Source organism: Malurus melanocephalus, unplaced genomic scaffold, assembly GCF_030028575.1.
Source record: "Malurus melanocephalus ecotype Western Australia unplaced genomic scaffold, MMel_1.1 scaffold_451, whole genome shotgun sequence".
NCBI lineage: Eukaryota > Metazoa > Chordata > Aves > Passeriformes > Maluridae > Malurus > Malurus melanocephalus.
In genome coordinates this window covers 207,871-234,274 of record NW_026623683.1, presented here as the reverse complement: position 1 = coordinate 234,274, position 26,404 = coordinate 207,871, and the positions used below count along the sequence as shown (strand labels likewise).

At 38.7% G+C, this 26,404-nt stretch overlaps 1 protein-coding gene across 1 annotated transcript in view; it reads right to left on the bottom strand.

Annotated features, from left to right (window-relative positions):
- Positions 1-26,404, bottom strand: part of LOC130581955 (neural-cadherin-like) — a 59,264-nt gene that overhangs the window by 21,002 nt on the left and 11,858 nt on the right. The window contains exons 2-18 of the mRNA XM_057380378.1: positions 23,096-23,293; positions 21,790-22,015; positions 19,232-19,436; positions 17,422-17,533; positions 15,981-16,230; positions 13,106-13,248; positions 10,600-10,772; positions 9,404-9,572; positions 8,444-8,614; positions 7,755-7,927; positions 6,567-6,734; positions 6,117-6,366; positions 5,895-6,022; positions 4,820-5,006; positions 3,952-4,095; positions 2,567-2,850; positions 446-2,060 (exon numbers count right to left, since the gene is read on the bottom strand). Of these exons, the coding sequence (XP_057236361.1) occupies positions 446-2,060; positions 2,567-2,850; positions 3,952-4,095; positions 4,820-5,006; positions 5,895-6,022; positions 6,117-6,366; positions 6,567-6,734; positions 7,755-7,927; positions 8,444-8,614; positions 9,404-9,572; positions 10,600-10,772; positions 13,106-13,248; positions 15,981-16,230; positions 17,422-17,533; positions 19,232-19,436; positions 21,790-22,015; positions 23,096-23,293 (4,596 nt within the window). The remainder of the gene's footprint in view (positions 1-445; positions 2,061-2,566; positions 2,851-3,951; positions 4,096-4,819; positions 5,007-5,894; positions 6,023-6,116; positions 6,367-6,566; positions 6,735-7,754; positions 7,928-8,443; positions 8,615-9,403; positions 9,573-10,599; positions 10,773-13,105; positions 13,249-15,980; positions 16,231-17,421; positions 17,534-19,231; positions 19,437-21,789; positions 22,016-23,095; positions 23,294-26,404) is intronic.

Below are 26,404 nucleotides of genomic sequence, written 5' to 3'. Positions count from 1 at the left end.
AGATCTGAGCCAAGCCACCCTAGATGCTGCATTGTCTCATTTCTACAGTATGATCTGGTCACATTTTTTTTCTAATATAGGCATAACAAATCAGAAAATGTAACTGCAAAATATCTTCTGTAGATTCATGAGTAGRTGAAAACTCATGAATGGAAAATAGATTTTTTTGGTTTATAAAAATACTGCTTTTTCTGCAAGTTCAATATATATTTGTTTGCAGCTAACAGTTTTTTGGMAGATAATCTTTTACACACTAAGGTCTGAGTTTTACAAATAGATTTCACTTATTCCACTTTATTCAGTAGTTTACAGAACTGCAGTTTTGACGTAGGTAAACAAAGAAACAGATTAACAGACTGTAAGAGAGAAATTATGTGTTAAACTCTGCTAYATTCATGAATCTGATAGAATATCCAGAATCTGCTAACATCCAGCCAGCCCTTACCTTTGTAACTGTACACATAGACCTCCTTGTGGCCAGACTCATGGCAGTTGTCGTTCTCATCACCAACTGTTATAGTCAGGGTGTTTGTGGAACTCATMGCTGGAATCCCACTATCTGTTATAACTATTGGCAGGTGAAACACCTTCTGCTTTTCTCTGTCAAAGGACCTCAAAGCTGTTATGGTTGCYGTGTTATTTCCATTGTCAGTAAGAGAAAAATCCAAAGAATTCTGATAATCTGGTGSCAATGAAAAGGTAAAGGGTGGCCCATTTTCCTCACTGTCTGGATCAAAAGCATGAAGCAGCTTTGATGTATGGTTCATATGCACTATTTCAGGCTTCAGTGTATTTTCCCAAACTACAGGCATGTATGGTGCCTCAAACCTTGGTCCATTGTCATTAATATCAAGCAAGTTAATCAAAACTGTGACACTTCCAGTGCGGGCAGGCGTCCCCTGATCTGAAGCTTGTACAATTAAAGTGTATTTTTGAATAGCTTCACGATCCAGCGTATTTGCCACGACCACGTGACCAAACTGGTCAACCACAAACTGTCTCATGGGATCTGAATCTGCCTTTATAGAATAGGTAATCTTCCCATTCAAATCAGAGTCCTTGTCTGTAGCTCTCACTGTGGTTACTGTGGTACCTACAGGCACATCTTCAAACAAAGGGTTTGTCTGAATAAACTGAGAAAGGAAAGCTGGGCTGTGGTCATTTGAGTCTTCAACTTCAATCAGGCACACTGCCACACTGGAAAAATCCAGATCTTCCACAGTAACAGTAAGATTAAACTGTCTTTCACGGGCATTCTCAAAATCCAACTTTTTTTTCAGTCGAATGGTGCCACATTGCCATTCTTTGTCATTCTCAATATAAAACTTCTCATCTGGGTCTCCCCCRATGATACTGAACATTAAGTCTGCATTTTCCCCAATATCTGCATCCGTAGCACACACTTGCAGGACTTCTGAGTCGATGGCACTGTTCTCAGGAATTGCTGCCTGCCACAACTTCTTTGTGAATTTAGGAACGTTATCATTGACATCTGTAATCCAGACAGTGGCRGTGCCAGTTCCTGTTAGCCCTCCCCCATCTCTTGCTTCCACAGTAAGAAAATAACTCTCAGTCCTTTCCCTGTCCAGCATTCCTGCTGCCACGTGGATGGTACCAGTATTGGTATTGATATTAAACATGTCAGTGCCAAACTCGTTCTTCACATTCTCTGTTATCCTGTAAGTCAGCACAGCATTAAGACCAACGTTTGGATCGTCACGATCCACTGCAGCCATTTCCATGACTAAGGTGTCTGCAGGAGAGTTTTCAAAGACATTGCCATTGCAGTCATCAGGCATGCATGTGAACATGGGTGCGTTGTCATTTATRTCCCACACATTGATAATCACATCAGCAAACCCTGTGAGTCCTCCTCCACCTTCATCAGTAGCCAGCACGATGAATCTCCACAGTGCTCTCTCCTCCCGGTCCAGTCTCTTGTGTGAATAAATGCTGCCTGTTTGCTCATCTATTGTGAAAATRTCAGCTGCACCATACCCATGCAAGGAGTATCTCAGATCTCCCCCATCCACACCACTGTCAGGATCACTTGCCATAACCTACAAGTTTTGAAAAAAAATAACAAAACTTAGAAAGTATGAAATATGCAGTGATTGCATCACATCCAATATGCTGCTCCAGTCTAAAGGAGTCCAAGCAAAAGCATATAACATGGTATTTACATGTGCTTGCCAGGGAATAGCAAATCCAACGACAATTCAGAGCAGGCAAACATACATTTTTAACAATGTTAACAATTTTAGTGTCAAAATAATATTATATTTTTCATATTCATGYAGGTATTTTAAATATTATAATCTCATAGCTACTTTATCCATTATTTGCATTTCAGGATGAACAAATGAACCATCCTGTTTATCCTACTTACTATCCCTGTAAAATTTTTTCCTCACAAAAGTCCCTTTCTTCTCTYCCAGTGACAAAAAACTTAGTAAACTAAACTTCACTATGTATATATACATTGAATTATTTTTAACATAATTTTACCACAGTATTCTGTGCTCTTTCATTGAAATATTGAAATATSTGAAACTGCATACACTACCTGAAGTACAAAGACTGGTAACGCATCCAGTTCCTCAATTATACTTCCATAGTATTCGTTGATAGAGAAAACTGGAGCCTCATCATTTTTATTGTTGATGTTGATGATGATAACTGCATMGTCCTCCCATTTCCCATCAGAGGCCAACAAGTGGATCTCATACATTTTTGTTTCTTCATAGTCCAGTGGCTGGACRATTATAATGGCTCCTGTTTCTGGATCAACATCCAGCACTCCTCCTGTGTTTCCAGMTGTGATCTGATACCGTAATTTAGCATTTGTTCCTGTCAATTACCAACAGTGTCAGAAAACACACATTTCTTGAAGCAGACTGATGCATGGGATGTTGAGATGAAGTAYAAATCATACAATAACTGGTTAGTGGTATTAATTTTATTATTTTTGTGGTCTTTTAAAACATGCAGTTATGACAGATTGCTTATCAGCATTTTCAGTTCTGGCATGTCCACCCGTAGTTTGTCTCTACAAAATGTGTCTTTGCAATGAAGTAATAATTCTGCTTTTACTTTATTAAGAGGGCAGAAATGAAGTGCCATATATCCCTCACCTCAGGTGCCCTGTCCAACACTACAGAGCAGATTTACAGGCAGCCTAATCTAAAAGTTCCTTGAGTAGGTAAACCCTTCTGCAGCGCAACTTCACAACATTACCTCAGCCTCCTACAGAGTGGGTGAGGAATCCAGTGCAGTCAGGATTTGCACTTCACAAACACACTGAGAGAACAATCCTTTGGGACTTRGGCAACAACAAAAAAAGTAATATTTGACCATACAGTGAAGCTGAATTATTAGTGCTGAATTATTAGTGCTGTGATCAAAAGATGGAAGCATGTACTGATCCCGCTCGTATGAGCACTGTTTATGTAATTACTTTTACATGATTGTGGCTGAATGGGATTTGTGGCTGATTTGTGGATATAGCCAAAATTYATCACATGCACTTAGGAAGTTCAAATAATAATAAAAAAAGAAAACCAACCCCAAATCAAAACAACTATACTGTCCATAGAGAAAGTAAGCAAATATCATTGAAATCAAGTCCGACTTGATTTAAGTTAACCAGGACATCTTTATTCGCAATCATTTGTAAGAAAATGGTCTTATCTATAAAAAAATTGTATCTGCAGGCACAGAAATTATCTCAAATCATCTCACATTAATGTATGTCTCCTGAAATAAGAGATTGTGCCTCACAGCTCCATTATGAACTAATGTTCATGCCTGATCAGCTCACACTTAAAGAAGATGTAAAACCTAGAGACRAAAAGGCATTTCCCTCTCTAGCACCACCAAATATGTCCTGGTGTGCTGAGATCAACTCATGAATATTTTAGACACAGCTGTGGGGGGATTCCAGTGCCTTACCTTCATCCTCATCGTTGGCACTGACTGTGAGGATGGTGGATCCCACATCCTGGTCCTCATCCACGCTCACCTCGTACACGCTCTGGGCAAACACGGGCTGGTTGTCGTTGACGTCGCTGATGGACACACGCACATAGGCAGTGTCTGCAGAGACAACGAGAGACASATTCAAATATCCAGCAGTGCCACTGTGTCAGCTGCAATCCCTTAACCTGGCTGCCTGCACATTAAATCAAGACAAATATGCAGACAATACAGAAACAAACCCTTGGGGTTGTGGACCATATATATATCAACATTACTCCAGAGCACTTGGGTCTCAAATGAATGTCACATCCAATTTGTTTAAACAGATAATACATGAATAATTGATGCCTAATATGGCCATTGTACAGTGTTTAGTCACAACTTTTCATCCCGAAGCCACAAAATTTTAAGTCTTTATCACTTGGAAAAAAAAAGGATTTTCTATCTTGAATGTTCCTGCTTCATAATTTCTTTTGACTGAGCACAGCACCATATGCAGTGCTTTGAGAAAGGCTTYCACTGCCCAAAGATTTGCATCCTACAGCTAACAGCCACATCTAGGAAATACTCTCTCAACTCTAAATATGAAGGCCTATAGTTTGTTTTTTTTTTTTAATTTCAGAACAAAAAACTTGATCATCATGTAAAATTAATCTTTCAGCTCTGACACGACTGTTGCACAGATAAATGGTAAAAAAGCCACCACAAAACCAAAACAACATGCTTTCACAAAAAAAGTGAAAAAAAAAGGTAAATTACCATTTAATCTTGTATTTCAGAGCTTCTGTTTTCAGACATAATCCAGGTAATATCACATTTAGCACAGCCATCTGTCTCTTACCAGAATTTGGYTTCCCATGCTTTCCAGGTCGAGCTGATTCAGACCCATCCACTGATTTGACTTCCAGAAGGTAGGAGCCCTTCTCCTCCCTGTCAAACACCGAGGCAGTGTATATGGAGCCTGTCTGGGAGTCCAAGCGAAAAGAGGTGTAGTCTCTGCCACTGTCATGTAACAGGGAGTAAGTTATCTACAGGATTAAAAAGAAATTGTTAATATATACWTTCCTTTTGTTGAATAGTTCACAACTAAATTAGTGCTTAAAGAGAGGAAGAACAGTCCTGTGTCTGAGCACTTGATTGGGGCCAAGAAAGGTGGATAAAACTGCAGCTTGAGCAATCTGGTCTAAAGCCAATTAACTTCCTTGACTGCTGATCTGTAAAGGAAATACATTTGCCTAATCAGCTCCCGATTTCACTAGCACACATAGGAACAGTGCTTGTGCTGCAGCACTCAAACTCAGATAAAGATCCCGAGCACTAATACAACAGCCACAGGTGAGCTGCTTTTGAACTGGCTCAGCATCATGGACCATGCTCTAGCCTCTATTATATACAGGTTTTTGTGACCTGACTTCAGCTTRCACTCTTGTTCTAAGGATATTTTGATTTTTTTTTTAATGAGCAAGGAATACATTCTTTTTGAGTGTTAATTTGCCATATTTTGTAAGGATTCAGTATGCAGTAYCCCCAATGATTTCCAGCTCACAGAAGCTTTTTACACAGTTTTTATTRCATCAATTTATCCAACATCATTTTWGGTCTATGTAGARCTTTCCAGACCAGAGCATTCTACAGCATTTCACCTAAGCTACAGRCTGTGTAGATATTCCCTCTTTGTTTCCTGCCACACACCTACTAGTTTTAGTTGCATTTTTCACATGGCAACACAGAGAAGTACGTAATTAASTACTTTATTTCATTTTACATTTCCTTATTAGTCATCCGTTTTCTAGGCTGAAGACTTCCAGACTGTTTAGCCATACAGAATGGCTAAATACAAAATTCTGTATGTTTTGCTCATACAGAAGTTTTTCCACACCTTTCATCAGGGGAGATGAAGGTCCCCACCTTCTTACCTCACCATGCTGCCCAAGGTCGAGGTCGGTGGCAGACACCTGAGTGACAAATGTCCCCACATCAGCTCCCTCTGTTACTGAGGCTTCATAAATGGATGAAGTGAAGAATGGGACATTGTCATTCACATCTGGAACATTAAAGAGCACACATAGAAAAACTATAGAACTTTGAAGGAGAGTAGTGCAGGATTATAGTGTGATACCACTGAAAGGCTCACACACCTGTGACATTGATATAGACTGTGGTGAATGCTGCCAGAGGAACTGCAGCCACGTTCTGTGCTCGGACCCGCAGCAGAAAGCTCTTTGTTGTTTCATAATCCAGTGGCTCAGCTACCAGGATTGAAGCAGAACCATCATGTCTGTTTGGAGTCAGGTAGAAACGAACTGGCATGTTGGTCTCTGGAACAAGCCCCTCTTCCAGGTTGTAAGTGACACGGGGATCTCCAAGGGGRGAAGTTGCTTTGATTGTCTGCACAGTTCAAAAAGTGTGTGTAACCAACACTTTTGCAAGTACAGCAACATTTCTGAAAGCTATTGTGTTTTGACTCTCCCAGATATTCAGCTATAAAAGACAGGACTCTTACAAACACTCACTATATTTAAGCAAGTTATGTTCAGTTACTCTGCAGCCTGAGAGCTATAGACACAAACAAACCTTGCCAACCTTACCAAAAYTGAGGTATCTCGTGTAGTATTCTCTGGAATAACAACTTCATAGCTGTCTCTTTCCCACTGTGGAGGTTGGTTTTTTGCACTGGTTACAGTTACAGCAAGTTCAACTTTACTGCTCCTGTTCCCTCCATCTGTAGCAGTAATCTCTCGAACTATAGAAGACTTCTGAACAGTAAAAAAGCTTTCATTACAGCAGGTTTTGACCAGGTCTCCAAAATAAATTAATACATAAAGGAACACTTAAAAAAAAACCTACACAGAAGGAAAATATGTGCAGCCAGACTCAAAATATGAAACAGGTGTAACTTTTATTTAAATAGGTGTAAATAGAAAATTCTATTGCTTTACTGAAGATTGTTGGCAAATTTTCCTATTTGTCTCAATAAACTCAAACAAATGTCACACAAAATTTAAAACCAAACAGAAGGAAATACCTTGACTTTTTAGAGTCTCTGAGTTCTTAAGATTACCTGTGAACAATTCTTATTATTAGGTCTATAGAGTTCTTTGATGAATGGGAAAAAATATTAAAAGGATACACCTTCACCAAATTTTGTGTGTCAGCTCCTTAGAAATTAAATGTCAATCTCAAAGATACCAATTTAAAGACTGACATCTACAACAATATTTTCATTCAGAAAACAAATTACTTTAAAACCTGATAACATCAAGCTGCTTGTGTAGGTATTTAGAAATAGCTGAAACTGATAAATTTTAGATAACTACATGAATTATGCTTTTCTTTTCCTGAGGGACAGCTATGCTTAATCCACCACAACTAACATACATCAAGTTGAGAACCTGTATCAGGACAAAATTTCACACTTGCTCCCATTCARGTTTGTGCCTTGACTCATTGCCTGKTAACAAAGTGGAGTCCTATGCTCGGGTTCTTGCTCCCCTGCTAATGACCTGCAGCCCTTGGAATCAGCACACCAAAGCCAGGGAAATGGGGAAAGCAAGTCTCAGGGGCAGTGCTGTAGCTGCTGCTTCCCAGCTGAAAGCAGGGCTTGCTCAYTGCAATTCACAGTCGATGAACCCACCAGCTAAAAGCCTTAAGACTCATGTTTAATTTAAATAGACATATTGATCCTTTAACCTGAGGGGGTAACCCAAACTCAYGACCTCAGTCCCTCCCAGGATATATTGAAATAGTCAGCTTAAAAAAGAAAGCAAGCACCATACCTGAGATATGGGCTGGTTCACAAACACCCAGCCTGTAGTAGGATTGATTTGTAAATAATTTGGTTCATCRTTTGCTATGGAATATGTAATGGCAGCGTTTGAGCTGTAGTCATCATCACGGGCTGCAACACGCAGGAAGCTGGTCCCAACCCTTGTGTCCTCTCTTAGGAAATCTAACAAAACAAAAGGATATTTCAAATTGAACATTAATTTGCTAAACTACCATGGACACCTTAAAAGTCATAAAGAAATAACTGCCATACATTATTATTTTAGTGTAACTTCTTCCTTGGAACAATGGCCACACAGAGTATTTTAAAGGGCTGCTATCACTCCAGAGCTCTAGATCACATCCAAACTTTGKATTATCCCATTCACAATCTGGAATTCTTATTTCATGTAAGATACTTCTTTTAAATGTATTTTAGATAGGAGAAGAATTGCTCTGTATGAATGACATGGCTATTGTTTCAAGGGATTTCCCACAAGACAGGTCTATGAGCTGTATCTGTTACATCACACATTACACAGAACAACAGCTCTGCAATTAAATAAGCTAAGTGCATCTCTGGCTGCACCACAGTTTGTCACATATTCTACTGCCAGGAAAGGCAAAAACCCRAAAATCTGAGACATGGGGTACGCTCACAGTCAGGGCACTGAAACTCTATCCAATGACTCTCAATTACATTCATAGTGGGTGTTTTCAAATCTGGGGTCATTGTCATTTTGGTCCAGGATGACAATATTTATCTGACATATTCCAATGAGTGGCTCCGCTGCCTGATCTGTTGCTGTCACAGTGATGGGATATTCCCTCTGTTTTTCTCGGTCAAATACCTGAACAGTTGTCAGAACTCCTGAAAACAAATTAAATAYCAAAGAGTTAAAATTCTGTGCATTTGGCAATATTCTACATGCAGGTATTTCTTTTTCTGTCAATACATTGAGATCCAATGCAATAGGTTAAATGTAACTATAGCATGAACTTCAGGTTCMAGGATCCAACCCTGAGATTTAACAATTTCAACAGCTGACACTGTACTGCTCAGGCAGATTCAAACCTCAGTTACACTTACATCTACATACAACAGGAATGTGAGTTAGAATGCAATTGAAATTCAAGTTTAGAAAATGGAGATAAGTACTAAACTAAGAGAATGAGTTTATAAAAAGGTATTTCTTTTGAAGAACTGTAAGTACAGGGTAAAGCAATGTTTCATGTCTTTTATCCTCCAGAAGTCCAGTCTGAACTTAGTTTTGACTCTCTAAGATTTAGTTCCTTTGCTTTTTGTAAGACTACTCTCATCTGGGTAAATAATTTATATGCCACTAACAATGGTGCAAGATAATGTGCACTTAAAATATGTTTGTTTGGTTTTAAAAATCCAGTTACAAAAACACACAAGTTACTTCACAGTGCAGAACTTCCATGTTTCAGGGAAAACATCAGTTTTAGTTCAGTACTGGATGTGTATGAAACTTAGTTTCATGGAAAACYTGTTCATGCAGTTCATTCAGTTTATATTTGGTCTGCTGTCAAAATACTAAATGAAAAAACATGAAGTGTGATTTTATCTAAGCCTATTTTCCATCAGTGTTACAAGGCGCTTTCTCTATGCCGTTATCAGTTGTGACATTTGCTTTACCTGTGTCAGGATGAATACTAAATGCTGGTAGGACACCATCTCTGTGCATCAAGCCATATTTCACTATACCATTGGCTCCTTCATCAGCATCAGTGGCTTCAACCTGCAGAACAACAGTCCCTGAAGGCTGGTTTTCCAAGACAGARGCATGTTCCCGATAATACTGGCACTAAAAGAGGGGAGGGGAAAAAAAGAAAGAAAATTTTTTTAAAAAGACAAAAATCCAAGACTTCCCTTACCATTTGATTTAAAGATATACTAGCAGGAGAATTATTATATAAAGAAAGAATTATTTAGCTACACTTGCATTCCCATGCTCTGCTGTTAAAGCTTCATCTGTACCATCATTAGTTTACARATTTCTCTTGTTATTTTGTGGTTATACAAACAACACACAACGTGAGGCCACTGAGCCTTTCCAAATAATGAAAGCATTGGAGAAAAAGYTAAAGTTGCTTCCAAATGCAAGTATTTTTCTGTATCAGCAAAGGYCTAATAAAAAAGAGGGCATACACTTGCCCAAGCCACAGAACTGCTTTGATCAAACAGGGATTTCTACACAAAGTAACTTTGTCAAGGAGAGTTTACTGAGAATTTTCAAGACTGACATAAATAGTTSCTGTATTTTCAAAATATTCAACATTGCCCATCAACATCTGAACCATCAGCATATCACACCTGAAATTTTTAGATAACAGATCTTTAATATGGATTAACATTCTGAAACCAAATTCAAACATTTGTTTTTTACAGTAGTTCACTATTTAAGCTAAAACACTCATTCCTCTCGTTCATTAGTTACATAGATACAATATTCAAAGGAAGCYTATGTAATTTAGAGAGGTGTTTTGGAGTATTTTGGAACAAGCCCCACCTAGATAGCAATCCCTATGGATTCCTGCTCATGTATGTCACAYGGGATCTCCCGAAGTGTGTCCCTTGGCCTCACCCTCTGAAATGCCAGAGATGAGGAGTGGTTCAGGGAGCAGACAGGAGCTCAGAGGAGCTGCTCTGCCACAAGAGCAGAACAAGCCCTGAAAGCCTTAGGGAGGGATGGAAAAGAAGAAGACAGGACTCAAAGAGAGAGGGAAGCTGAGCACCTCTTGAACAGCTCCTGTGCTGCACACCCGCAGTGACAACAGCGTTAAAACAGTATCACACAGTCCAGGACCACTGACAGAGGCTCCTATCTTTACCTTCTGAAAGACAGGTTTGTTGTTGTTGACATCATCAATTTTCACAATAACCTGGGCAGTACTGGTGAGAGGATGGGGCCCTCCAGAGGCGTTATCATCAGTAGCTGTGACATTCAGAACATATTCTGTCCCCTGCAGCTTAGGAAAAGGGCTTGAACGAAGTCTAATGAGCCCTGCAAAAACAACAGGTTGTGGGGTTTTTCTGCATTAACCATTATTCTTCTCACTAGTAAGCACAACAACAAATCATTCTGGCTTACCAATTCACTAATAAACCACGAGGCTGCTGCAGTTTAATTTAACTATGGTGTTTTTATTGCAGTCCCTTATTAAAACGAAGACATCACAACAGGTTTTGTCTGCAGGTACTTCTACAGAGAAACCTGAGACAACAGCCACAACTCAGCTGACCTGCACAGAATAGCTTTCATCAATCTGCTGCAGAAAGAAAAAAAAAAAAAAAAAAAAAAAAAAAAAAAAAAAAACCAAGAAAAACCCCCCCACAAACAGAAAAACGCTGCAGGTGCCATGAACAGCTCAGCTGAAACTACTTCAWGTTYAGTTTCCTGCAGCAGAGTCACAGCAGCACTGAGCTGTAGAGGCACAGTCTCTGCTGCTCTCAGAATTCCCCAGAGGACACACCCTGCTGGGTGGGACACAAAGCACTGGCAGAAAGGGATGTGCTACAAAAGCAAGAGAGCACAGACAGCTGTCTGAGATCCTGCAGAAAGGGCCTGACATTCTTCTGCTCCACCATCCATCCATCACATCTGTTATTCATCAGGAATAATCACAATTGTCATTAGAACAGAGTATTTTCACAGCATCRATGTCACTCAATTTGCCTGCAAATGTATTGTTTTAGCTGCAGCACTTATCTTTGACACTTCTCCACTTCACCTCCATATTTCTGCTACAAGAGGATACAGACTACTCCCTTGACATCATTCCTGAAAAGAAACTGCTGCAAGCCACTGTGTAAACTTTTTCTGGTTTATTCAGCAACAAAAGCCCAAAAGTGTTTTGGCAAAAGTGCTAATGTTCCTAAAATTAATTTTCAAAGATTATAAAATTAACTGGCATAAAAGTGTAAATGTAACTATGCATGATTTTCTATGTTAAAACTGTGGAGCTAAATCCTAGGAGATGCTATRAATCAAACATTAAGATGCTTTGAGAAAAAAAATCTGTTTCTAACAAAAAAAAAAGAAGTGTCAGATATATTAATACTGTAGCAATTAGACACTTTCAAAATCACTGTTCCTCTTCATATGCCAATGTATCTGTAGAAATTTAACTCTTGGAACCTGCAACTCTATTTTTAAGTCAGAAAGGAAATAAAAGAGCTCATAGTAAATTCAGGGTCACAATTCAATACTTACAAGTTACCTGCAGACCATATTTTTGGGAACATTTCAGAATCTAACATTAATAATGCAAAACCATGATTGCATTGAAATTAAAATTTCATGTTAAGTGAACTTGATGAAATAAAGTGAAGAAATAACTAAGGACAGCTTACTCTTTCCTATTTGTCAAYGCTTCTCCTTTGAAAAAATCTAAGTTCAGATTCTGACAGTTCAAAATACAAAGTAGTTTAACCAAAGTTAATTAAGTTGCTTGAGTCCTTCAATGGGATTTCAATTTGTTTGCCTGTTTCAATCTCAAAACATCCTCTTCTTTTTTCAACTAATGAGCAGCAAATAAATCCTGTTAATTTAAAGGGATATGCCAGCCTACTCGGATGTTGGTGTTCGTGCACTTATTTTATTTATTCTTTTCTAATCAGGACAGCAATGTGGTGGGATTTTTTTTCATGTTTTGAAAATATGTGACTATTGAAAAGAAGTTTAAAATATGTAAAAATTGTCATTTCAGAATAAATGCCTTAAACTGCAAAGTATTCTCCACACATCTGTTTTACTCATGCATGAGTAAATGAAAAATATACCTGTTTATTTCAGATTTTTATATACCTTTGCCTTCACTGAGATAAACCMACTCATTCAACCCACAAACACATTATTTTGGGTCCATACAACACAGGTAAATTCAGCCAAGAAATATTTGTTCTCAGCAGCATAATCAGTATGTTGACACAAGCATGGGGTGAGAAAAGCCTCATTTAAAAAACCAAATGTCCAGTTTCTTACATTAAATGTTATTCAGATACTTGTCTGACATTTTGGAATRTCACGCTGGTATCAAAAATAACATTCTCTATTAAGTTATTGTCTCTTAAGCCACCCGTTATCTATAATAAACACTCTATTAAAAGTTACTGACTGAAAGCAAACAGATAAGAGAGGTCAATTATACAGATTTTAGGAAATTATATGATTTTTAAAATATTTTAAGAGAGTATATGCATTCTTTCCTACACTTTTTTAATTTAAAAGATATTCAAAGWTAACATATGCTTTTCAGTTTCACAGTAAGACCAAATTCAAGGTGCATGACAACAGAACATAATGTCTGCAGCAGCAAAGAGCTAATATATAATTACCTTTCTTAGGGTCGATAACAAAGTTTCCTTTCTGATTCCCAGACAGAATATCATATGTCACACCATCTCCATCGGGATCAACAGCATTAACTGTRGCAATCAGAGTGTTTGGGCCTGCATCTTCAGAAACAAAACTCCTGTAGCTGTTAAAAAACCCAAACAGCACGTTTATGAGTCTAAACAGGATACAACATATAGAGAACTAAGCTTTACAACACCTACTAATGACCTGTTTGTAATTTATTAACACAGTTAGTCTGATAGGATGCTTCTTTGTACAGCAGTTAAATGACAGGACTGATGCTCTACCCAACCATCTACATCTTTCTGTTGTTACCCCCACAGGTTTCCACTGCAAACTTCCAGCAGTGCCACAACTTTGAAGCTGAGCTGTGCAACATTTGTGCCAAATGCAAAATTCACTTGGGGTTTTTTTTTCATTTAAAAAATGAGCTTCATGATTGACAGACTCCAAGCAAACATTTGCTAAGGTAAAGCAGTTCTCATACAGCAGTTTYTGACACAAGCCCTCAAAAGGCTTTCAGTGCAGTCTTTGCCCCAGCAGGACTATGATGAGAGTGAGATGTAGAGGATATGTGCATAATGTCAGTTTTACAAAAATCTCTGCTCAAGTCCAGACACATCACTGACAYTGTAAGCTCTTAAGAGGCATTATCAGCCTAAGCTTAATGCTCTCTGGAGTAGAAAAGCCCCCTGCTTTAGCAAAGTCCCAAATATTTATTATTTTATCTGACTGGATTGAGCATGGGTTAGACTAAGCATCTGACAGGCCTGTCCACAGCAGATATCCCAAAGCTCAGCCCGGAGAATGAACTGCAGCTGGCTGTATCCAATATAAATCAGAAACATCTCTGGGTTAGAGTGCTTATGGACACACTGGCCATATGCTGAGAAGAGAAAAAATTTAAAGGAAAAGAAAATGGATGCACAGAAAACTTTTCCCTTTGCTTTTGTTGTGAAGATACCTGTTTTTTCAATGAAACCTTTGCAGAAACAGCCTTTTTTCTTCCCCCAATTTTATATGCAATGAAGTAAAAGAAGTAAATTATTCTGGCTTAGCTAAGTCACAACCCTCAAGACACTGCCTTAACTCTGCATCTGGAAAGCAAATGAACAGAAATTCTGATAATTTTTTTCATGAAATACAGGGAGAGAGGAGTTCAGAAAAGATCTCTTGAAAAGAGAAAGTAAAAACTGACAACATGAAACAGAGTGGTAGCCTCAAGCATTTCATAACAGAGATAAAGAATAACTGTGATGAAAGAAAGCTCRTGGCAAGGAATCATGAGTTTATACTGGACTGCAAATCTGTTTAAACAAAGGGCTAGAAGGACAACATCATCACCTAGATCTGCATTAGACTGCCACAGAGCACATTAACTGCAAACAGTCTCTCAACAGGCCCCAATTTACATGGGCTCACAATGATTCTGGTTCATGGAAAATTTCAACTAAATTCTGTCTGACTCTGGGTTCAAGATTTTTTTCATAATAGGAAAGGTGAGGCAAAATTAAAGTTTAATTAACCAARAACTTGAGATAATTAGTATTCCAGGAAATTAATTCAATTCCAATGCCAATCTACACATACACACAACAGTAGCTTCCCTGCTATTGCACAAAGAACAGAAAATCTTCTWGTGAAGGTTTAGTAATTTAAAATAATACTTATTTTCATCATATTCTTCAGTAAACTTTACAAATAAGAGCTAGCAGGGTTTTGATATTTTTTAAACCATGTTTTTGTTTCCAATTGGTTAGAGATGTTTACAGCATCTTAAATAATATCACTCATTTCTGATTAAAACATTAGGAACAGATGCAGATAAATATTCAATGTCTCTGAATAATAAAACAAATAAATAAATGAAAAATAGACATTGGCAGAGAAGTGAAAAACCAAACCCGGTTTAATATTTGAAAATACGGAGAGATCCAATAATAAATTACAAAAGAACAAATTTTCCAAGCCATATCTCCTAAGCAATGTTTAGAAAAGAAASGAAGGCACAAGATTTTGAAGCCAGAGGTTATCTTCACATAAAACAAGGACTTTCAAAATGCTTTGATGCTTTGTTCAGCTAAACCCCAAGCTCAGCATCACTGAAATCTTTGCCTCGGTTTTGTTCCGAGCAAATTCTGTGTTTAAGAGTAGAAGGCTGGTGTAGAAGCTGACTGGGAATTCCATCACTAAGTCTCTTACATCAGTGCAAGTTTGTAATACTTTCAGCATTGCTTCAGATGCTTCTGAGTCCCAGCTATGGAAGAAAAGTGCTTACTGGTGCTTTAGAAGAAAAAGAAATAYACATACAGTTTGTGGGGCATGGGACTAAATTAAGTGAATCCCACTTACTGGCATTTATCAAGTGAGTTTGATAATTCAGTTGTTATTTAGGATTGTGTCATCTAAGAATTTTTCTTTGRCAACAATAAACCAGGGATGCAGACTGCTGACTCTAAGTTTAAATTCCCTAATTAAAAGGCAAAATTCCCCCAAGTCTCTGGGTGAGGACTGATAGCAATACTCTGTTGCCTGCTTTTTCTTTTGCCTGATTTTCTCTGGTGGTGGAGGGCTGTTCCTGAACTGCATAACCTGAAATTATTGCACCATGTCTTTCAGCACATACTGGAAAAAATGTAAGTGCAAGATCTGTCGAGAAATTGTCTGTATACTACCTTTTTTTTTTTTTTTTTCCTAAACTGAGGGACTCAGAGTCAAAATATTACCCCAGATTTGTCAGTCCAGCTCAGCTGTGATCAAACCAAAGCTGGTTACCATCCTGTGACCAACCTTTCAACCAAAATACAAAAAGCAACAGTAAAAGATTACAGAGTGTGAGGAACATGTACTTACATTGTCTGAGAAAACTCAGGTGCTTCATCATTCACATTTGAGACRTGGATCCTTACAGTTGCTGTCCCAGTCTTGGGCTCTTCCCCTTGATCTACAGCCATGATGATGAACTCATAAAGATGGTTTGGTCGCTCGTAGTCCAACCGTGTTGCTGGAAAAATAGTGCCATGAGAAGTGATACTGAAGTCTTGGCTCAGTGTGTAATATAGCAACTGGGCATTCTCCTTTGAATCACAGTCAGTGGCTGTCRCTGTTAGAAAAGAACAGAAAGACATTGTGTAGCTCAAAGTTAGTGAATTGGAATGTACATTTACTRCTACTGTAGCAGGACTTGCCTTGGCATGCAGTGCCTGAAATCATTCAGAAAACTGTACTGTTTCCTGTGCTTTTTAGTGATCTAATCACTACTCAAAAACAAGTCAAATCCCTTGGAGAATTTAGATACTAGATCTTGACTTTGCTGGGTTTAAAGAGCCCTGTACTATCAAGAATATATTTCCACACAGAGAAGTATATTCTCATGTCCACCTGACCTATMCTGCTGACTTCAAATCACTCATATCACACACTGTGCAATTAAAGATGGACTATTTACATATATTATTCAACTGATGCACATTATGTGTTTGGCAGATCCTATTCATAACCTAAAAAAAAATCTATGCTAAAAGCGCAAGTACCCGAACAGTAACTGACAAACTACCATTAGCACAGGATAAATCACAAAGTAGAACAGTAGGAGGTTATAAAATCCTATTTACTAGGAAAAAAAAAATTCCTGCAATTTAATTTTCTTTTCCCTCTCCAGATTTAGAGAAAGTTTATGTAAGGGTTAAAGACTAATACAAGGCCCTTGTTCAACTGCTTAGTTGATATAAATTCATTTTATTGCTACACTTTACAAAGCACCACCACTTGAAGCTCAAGTTCTTGGTCTCACATTCTTGAAGCTCAAGTTCTTCTTCTGGGAAGAARCAATGTCTTCCTGTCAAGCATCCAAACAAAACCTCATCTAGAACAGTTAAACTGTTTAATGCAAGAGAGCAGAATTCCCACAGCAAAYCCACACAGGACTCTCAGAGACAGGCAGAGAAGGTGAGCTGAGGTGTCGATAACYTATGATCCATGATCACACTCTTCCTCAAGAAATGTAGCAAGACTGCTACTATGAGACTTCTGCTATAGTACCAACCACAACRAAGTTCTGTTACTTCAAAATCCCACAAGGAAAATCTATTTCCTTTGCCTTCCTGTCCCMGAAAATTGTTTGGGCTGTGGCAGCAGTAAATAACTCTGACATGATTCTACAAGGTGCCAYCTGCCCTCAGAGAGCTGCAGCTACCCACACTGGGACAGGTCATTTTGCTTTCTGAACTGAATTCTAACTAATGCAAGGGAGAAAAATRCAGTGAATGTAATAAATGGTTTCAGGAGCACTAACCTTGGAGAAGTGCAGTTGTCATAGGAACTGTTTCAGGAACACCGACTTTGCTGTAAATCGACTGATGAAATTCGGGTGCACAATCATTCACATCTGTGATTACAACCAAAACCTTCATGGAGAAGAGAGGAATGTTAAACAGCTAAGTGAATCAAGGGAACAACTTCATTCCTCCGGAAATATAGTGTGGAACAATTTCCCAAAAACATCCTTGAAGTCTTCAGCAGCTATAGGATAAGACATTTTTCTTAGATTTCTCTTTTTCCTGCTGACTGCCATTGAAATATTACATTCCAAGATACTAGGAATTGCCAAGTCCCTGACCCTGCAGCAATGTTTTCCACTCACCCTGCACCTCCTTTAGTTATTCCTTATTACTAATTTAAGGGAAAATGAACCATCTGCTTGCCAAGCACCTTTTCCCATTATCTTATCTTACAACATTTCTGTGATTTGTAACACTAAAAACTCTACTGCCAAGCATATTACATTTTAGCAGTATRAATCTCCAAGACCAAGTTCTGAATTCAATTACAGCAGCACAAATCAGATATAAGTKGAACTGATCCCCARGGAAATGGTCACAGCCCCAAGCCTGCCAGAGCTCCAGGAGTGTTTGGACAATTCTCTCAGGCACATGGTGGGATTGTTGGGGTGTCTGTGCAGGGACAGGAGTTGGACTCAATCCCTGTGGGTCCCTTCCAGCTCAGGATATTCTGTGATGCTGGTAAAGCAAGATATAACAATTTTGCTACGAACATCTTTACAAACGCTTTCTTTTCTTATTCCTGTGTCAAGTATGAGTCCACAATTGCACAGCTGACACTCCCAACAGGAGTGTGTAAATGAGCCTGTAWGGTGGCTCATCGTGCTGCAGTTCATGCAGTTGTTGAGTCATTCTGCATTACAGAGCAAGGCAGAGGTGTATTCCATAGAGCCTTACAGAGCACACATGCAGAAACTAGAGCTGCTCTCTCAAGTGCTGAGGTTTTATCAGTGTAAACAGGTACAGGTTGAACTACATCTAGGCTAAAAGTATTTGTAAAATCACCCCACAATCCTCTTTTGAGTCGTATTTTACCATTCTTCACCTTGTAGTACATAAAAGGGGCAACAGAAACTCTCAGGTGGTGTACTACAGCCAGGGTTTGTTACATTGACATACTGCTTCCTGTCTCCCTGTGTCCTCACACTTGATCCTAATAATTCTGTCTCCTGTTCCCTATCTTATTTCCTGCATCAGGAACAAACTCACACAGCATGCTTTTCCCAGCTCAGYGAATCTCTGAATTCAAATAACTGTAATAACCATACTTAGCAATATTTCTGCTATCCAACAGCTTTCTAAAATACCATGAACCATCATCTTTTAATATCAGTGAATTTTTATTACTTTCTTGTTTTACTCTCTTTTCACTCTGTGTCCTTGATACAAAACAAGTAATTCTTTGTTCTGCCTTTGTTTTAGAGTGGAATAATCTCAAATACACATCATACTTGATGAATGTAGAGTAAGACAAAACCTCATGTCTGGCTTAGCCACATCCATTTGTGTGTCTTACCAGAGAAGGCTTGGGATGTATAAGAGGAGACATATCRATCCCTCAGAAACAGCCTTTAGAKGATCTYAGAGWGAACTCTAAGAGTACCCAAACCAGYCCTCAACATCTCRCCACAGACAGAAAGATATTTAAAATGGGCAGCTGAACAGCCAGCATGGGGAAATGGGGGCTCCTGGTGAATCTGTACAGAATTCAAAAGGATGGAGGAAAATGGAAATGCACACAGGCTGCCAGAGGGGAGCACCTACCTCAGCAGCACTACTGAACTGCTCCTCGTTYTCCTCTGCTCTGACCAAAAGAAGATACTGGTGGGGGTCACTTTCATAATCCACACTCCGAGTTACACTGATCTCTCCTGTTGCCTGATCAATRCTGAACAGTCCCCCAGGATTAGTGAGCAAACTGTAGCTCAGGGATTTCTTTTGATATGACACAGCAGTGACTGTAAGAAAGCTGCATTAAAAAAAAATAAAAAGAGAGGGCTCAAGGACATAATACAACATTCTGAAAAATATGACAAAAGCGATGCATATCAGAAATGATGGTGCAACCCTGTAGGTCTGCTCAGAGGTATCCTCAATGCAGTCAGTGACAGCTGTATCTAAACACCAAATTCAAGCATTTTGTTACACAGTGGTTCTATCACCTTGGGGTTAAACAGATAAAGACARAATTCTTGGAAGCAGAACACAGTAAGGATTAAAAATGAAGGAACAGAGGATTTAATTTCTGATGCAGCTGAATTTGCCTACTTCAACTTCCTTCTATGGTAGTGATGGTTTTCAGGCAGGAAGCTATAAGATAAAGCAAGATGAAAAAGATTTGTTTTAATAAGAGCACAGTAAGTTTGCTGCAGTCATAAGATCCTAAAATTTCAACAGATAACTGTGAAAGGATAAAAGCAAGGCCCTAACAGCAGCATGTGTTACAGCTTACACTGATCATGGATTTTTAGCTCATCTGGCACTATCTTTTTTCCACCAAAGTCCAATGTGTTTAAAGCCTTCAAGTGGAAACACCCACAATAAGAAGTAAAAGAAGACATTCAAGACTAAGTATTTAAAAACCAAAATACTAATTCCTCAAGTGTCTCTTGCCTTAATATAGAAGTTTTTAAGAAGAAGAGTTCCGTCTTCCAGAACACACTGACATGTGTGATCCTGTGATAACTGCAGTCAAAAAACACAAACTCATTTTGTGCAAACTCCTTTTTCCCCCTTGTGTTTCCATGCTGCTGTCCTCTCACTTTCCTCTGCTGCACTACTGACCCATTGCTGGAGGTCCTTATCTCCCTTTAGTTTCCTCCTGCATTTTCTGCATTCCCACCAAGAGGAATTATTCTGCCCTCCTTCTGTCTTCCTACCCTGGCTGCATGTTCAAGCCGCCTCTCCTCTTCTATCAGCACAGAAAAACTCAAGGCCATGCTGGGAGCACATTTAACAATCCAACTGAAAACTTTTTTTGCCTCTTTTGTCTTTGGATGTCCTCAGCTCAGCCTGCCCACAGAGCTGTAGCTGATTGGAGTTACAGACAGACCAAAGGAAGATAAAGATTTGGTAACAATCCTCTGCTCAGCAGCAGCCTTAAATTGAGCTCTAACTGAGAAATCCTAAACCCAAAAATCCAGTGCGTGACAGCAACTCTGTTGTGCATATTTGGGTAATTGGTCCGATTTAAATATGAGAACTTTAGTATTCTAAATGGATTTTCATGGCTATTTCTGGCCAACACACTACAGAAACATTTTTCACACTTTCATTTTGTATATTCAAACCTTTCCAGATTTAAAGACCACACGAACTACTTCATTCCTTTTGGAAATCACCAAGTCATTTGACCAACTGACTAATCTACTATCATCTAAGATGTGCAAAACTAAAARTAATGATAAAAATAGCTATGAATAATTTTGTTATTTTTAATTCTAAACATTTTAGAAACCAAGACATCAGGTTCCTGTTAGATATTACACTATTTTGCAAGTATTCAATTTCTTTAATACCTAYACAGTTCAAAATTTTTGCAGTTTTAAAGAAAAACCTTGCATCTACTATTTTATTTTTTTAATCTTAACAGTCTTTGGTTATTTAGACACTGTAAAACTGAGTGTTGCAGACTGAAGGATGTATTACTACCACAGGTAATATAAACATGAATAACAGTTGAATTGTCACAGAAGGAGAATATTGACTGAACAGAAGTATTCTCAATTCAAGTGGAAAACAAAATATTCGCTGTAAGAAAAAAACAGTTTGGAAAAGCAAGGACTGAGTAATCAGGTGGACTTAGGACATTTTCTGTGACATTTCAATTGACATGGTTAGACAAAGGATGGAGAAAWTTACAAGTTCTGTGGCTGCTTCATTTTTGCTCAGGTTGACATTKTGATAAAGACAGGTGAGTCGTGGTTTTTTCCAATTTTTAATTGGTGGAAAAGGCATTTCTCCAATTTGACACATAAAATGAATGTATTCTTTTGCACAGGTTGCCTTTCTTCATGATGTAACAGTACTAASTGATATTCTGCATTTTGTTTGAAAATAAAGATACAATCAACATCTACTAATCTTTTCCATATCATTTCAAAAAGTAAGAAAGCACAATTATTCAATACCACTTTTACCTACAAAAGGGTGACTAAAAATACATCATGAAACTTTGTCTGGATCAATTTTGCTAAGAGAACTAAATTGCTTCTCACAGTAYCTATTTATGATTCACAAACAATACCAAGGCTTTGGGGAGATCAAATAGAAGTCAAAACCAAGAACACAACATCACTGCATTATTTTGAGCTGTTACTTACGATTCTCCTTGTGGAGTACTCTCAGGAACATACACAAAGTATGACATGTTGGTGAACTGTGGTGGTCGAAATCCAGCAATTACAGAAACAGAAGCTGGAGATCCTCTGCTTCCAAGTTTGTCTGCAGCTAGTACAGTCAGCAAATACTCCTTGTCTCTCACCAATGGCAAACCTGTTGTTTTAATCCATCCAGTGTCCTTCTCRACTTCAAATCTGTCTTCACCACCTAAAAAGAACAAATCCATAAACTCTTTTCACTAAAAAAAATTTCACTTGATTAAAATCAAGAGGAGAATATGGTATSAATTCCCAAGCTGGCTTTGGCTTAGGATCAGCATGGATGCCGAAGTTCAAAAGTTTGTTCAGGACTTAGAAATCAGTCATTACATTCATGATTGCATTTCAAAATTGCATGTCACTTCTCTGGACAATTATCAGTCTGCTTTATCATCGAATCATAAAATGGTGTGTGTTGGAAGGGACTTTAAGCTCATCTCATCCCCCCCCTGCCATGGGCAGGGACAGTTCCCACTGTCCCAGGTTGCTCCAAGCCCTGTCTAATCTGGCCTTGGGCACTGCCAGGGATCCAGGGACAGCCACAGCTTCTCTGGGCACCCTGTGCCAGGGTCTCACCAGCCTCACAGGGAACAATTCCTTCCCAATCTCCCATCTGGCCCTGCCCTCTGGCACTGGGAAGCCATTCCCCCTCACGCTGTCACTCCAAGCTCTTGTAAACAGTCTCTCTCCCTCATTCTTTTATCCTCCAATACTTTGCTGTTCTTTGACCCTTACCAGAAAATACTTTAGCATAGAGGTACTGTTGCTCCCCTTTTTCTSAGACACTTCTGATCTACTATTAAAGTTTCTTTTAAGAGAGATACAAAAAAATTATCACTRAGTCTGTACTAGCTTTACAGAATMCAGACTTTCAAAAATKTGTCACAAATTAATGAAAAGCATGWCTCYTGTAGGGGATAGGAACATTAACCTYCCTCTYCACCCAACAAACTACTCCTGCACAGACTGACTCTCTCATGAATAGGCAGTCCCCACTGCCACCCCCTTGCCAAAGCCTTGGGGGATACTGACTGCCCCAGTCCCCATCATCCCCAGGGATGTATATGGGCAGGAAACCATCTTTGCAGGGAAATCTGTCCATACCATCAATAAAAGCTGATTTTTCTCACACAGAGCTGAAGGTTTRTGAACCTTTTGCAGGAGGAAGGAAAAATTAAGCTGAGAGTAAAAGACAAAAAAGTCACAATAGTGAGGCATAATACACAGGAATGGGAGGGTTAATATTTACCTTCCAAGAGGAAATATTCTACAGTTCCATAGATCCCTTCATCTGCATCCACAGCAAGCAGCTTGTACACCTCAGTACCTCCTGCAGCCTCAGGGGAAACCACAGCCAGGAAGGGGAAGGGCTCCATGGCCCATTCGGGGACGTTGTCATTCACATCTGTCACAGTGAGTGACACGTGCACCAAGTACCAATCCTTCCCTAASAGGCACAGGAAAAGGAAGAAATCATTAGAAAGCTACTTCATGGCACTCCGAGTAACAGAAGCCTATCACTATCTGAGTGTGCACTTCCTGCAGAACTGCTGGCATGTAATGCAAAAAAAACCCAGAGTTTAAGGTTCTTCTGGAACGARCAGCATGCAGACACAATGTGGGTAAAAAATAACCAGCACAACTATTGCTGAACTGCAAGACTGGGACCACCTGTATCATTCTTCATCACCACATTCTTCTAAAATCTCTTTTTAGGAAAAATCATAGTCTTAAATTTTCAAATTTTAAACACCTGTTTTCTAAAAGGTTTTTTTACTTTTTTTGAAGAAGAAGAAAAAGCATCAAGTATTTTATCTATGCAAAGTTATAGCAGCTCTGAATTTTGAACATTAAATACTTGTTGACAAAAAATTCTAACCAATCTACCCTAACCCACGATTTGTCCTTCTATAAAGTTCACTGAAATCCTAATATAGTTTTCACTTCTACTTAATTTTAAATAGTATTAAATCCATACAATCAAAGTCCAGAACAACAAACCACCACAAAATGGAACTATTAAATTCTTTTARAATCAACGCAAGATCCTTAAAAACTGAGGAAAAAATTTTATCATACTTTTATTGATATTAAATTAACCCATGAAATAGCAGAGCTCCTAACAAGTAGTAAGAATCAGCCAGGTGTGGCTGAAAATGTGGCAGAAAGTACACATGAGATAGTGATGGGGTTTTTTTTAACTGATAATTATCAGTAAAGGGAGCACAGTATGAATATAACCYGGACCTYTGGGCCATTTGGCTTCCAGCAGACTGGCACTGACCTTGTAAAGAGCTCTGCTACAGAAGCTGAGCTGATTGTTCCTGCAGCCCATATTTAATACCTCTGGCTCCAGAAAAGTGATGCATTCTCCCCTGTGGGGCTCCAAAGGCAGCACAACTGCACTGAACAGCACTGTGCTCCAGCCTGGAGTGTGGCCCAGGTAAAAACAGCCATCTACACCTACAACATGACCTAGCCACAAGTTTAATAATGGATGTAAAGTCACTTTTTTTTAAGCTGACAGTGTTAATACTTGATTTCAGTGTTGATTTATTATTTATGCATACATGAAAACATACAMACATGCATTTATTTTCAAAACAGCTCGACAGGAATTGAAACAACATACAAAAAGGAACATCGAAAATTACCAGTTTTAATTTAAATCTAATTAATAATACAAAGAACTTAGTATTTAAATATAAATTGCTGTTAAAGTATCTAATCTTGTGGTCAGTGTTATGTTGCTAAGGAGCCTTTTCTCCCAGGAAGTTCACATAGGATGAACTCACTCTCCCTCTTTCCTTCCTTCACTGCAGCATGACACCCCCCTCCAAAAAACATCTGTGTCCAACTAAAATCTGTTCCTTTGGCTAAGGTGTTTTTTACTGACATTATCCCTTCACTCACACAGAAGCACCGCCTCTTGCAGCTTCAGCTTCCCTTACTCAGAAGTTCCTGTCTGCCAGCACATGGCATGTTTAGTACAGCATAGCAAACCCAGCAACTTTGGAACAGCCAGTTTGTGSATTTTTGTGAAGAAAACTCCTTGGTGTGTCGTGACTGGCAAAGTCAAATATAAATTTCTTAGCYTAGATTTCTGACACTTAAACCCCCACGACCTTTGAGTGCATTCTATTTTTACCCAGAAAATTCTCCTATTAGAACAATCAACAGTCACCCAAGACAATCACAGAGGCTCTCTTAGCTCACCTTGTAGAAGTACATTAATTCATCTGAATTTTAAATCTGTGAGATATGGCCTTTTTTTGTTTCTTTAAAGACCAACAAAAAGTATATTCATAGTATCTTGTTAAATCCAACTGAATTTCTTTGTAATTACACCCTGTACCCAGAACCTAACGCTCCAGGGAATATAATATCAGCTTAACATAGCACATAYGAAAAAACTGTGCCTACAGCAAAACCCAATATCTAATTTATCAAATAGTAAATCACAGAAGTGATCAGGTTCCTGAAAAATAACCTGTACTGGGTCTTCTTATTATGCCTTGCACCAATGCATGTAGATACAACATGTTCTGACATTTTAATAGAAAAATTCCAAAGGACATCCAAGTCCTACAAAATCTTCCTGACTGTGAGACAAGCTGTGTGTGCTATGGATTATTTCACCTCTGCAGACAGAAGCATTAGGAAGCCCTGTGGAAGAATGTTCAATTCAGCTTCTCTGGACAGATGTTCTTTAAAACACGGCATGTGAAGGTGAGATTTCCAAAGAGAAACTCAAACTGCCTCACTACAAAACACAGCTGACACGGGTGAGGGCACAGTAGCCTACTTTGCTGCTGTACTTCCCTTGCAGTCACCCAGGTAAAATTCCCTTCAGCATTCAGACAGACTGAAAGCAACTGCTTTGCTTTCTCCTCTGTATAGCATTAAAAAACCCAAACAAACAAAAAAAACCCAAACAAAAAAAAAAAAAGGAGATGAAAAAAAATCTTTTTAAAACCTCCAAATATCTCAAAAGCAGCAGCATGGGTATTACTTCCCACTACTATAATAAAGAGTACCAGATGTGTTTCAAATAAACATGACTCATGTCAGAATGTGTATTCCAAAAATCCCAGGTCAGCCGGTCCAAGRAACTGCAAAGGAGGGAAGATGCTGGGTATTGATGTAAGGCTGAAATACACCCCAGTGACACAAACCAGGGTGAGTTCTACATGGAAAGTGCCAAGTGTAATCAGCAACTACTTGAACCCTCCAAGGATTTTAATTAAAAAGTGTCCGAACAAAGTGCGAAAGGGAGAAGGTAATGTCGAAGTTGCCTGTCTCTTCTCGAAAGAACAGCTCTGGTGGAAGCTGTCCAAAGTTTGTAAATACCCACTCTTAGCCTAGTTTGCCTGGGCACACTGAGGGCTTAAAGTAGATGCACTAAATTAGAAGCTGAGTTAAGTACCTTTGAAAATCTGCCCCTATAATAGCAAGACCTATTGAGGATTTGAATGCTACCTTGGTAACCCTGCTAGGAGTAGAAAGGTTACTGTTATTTGTCCCTCTGCAGTCTGGAAATCACTCTCCTAATCACTCT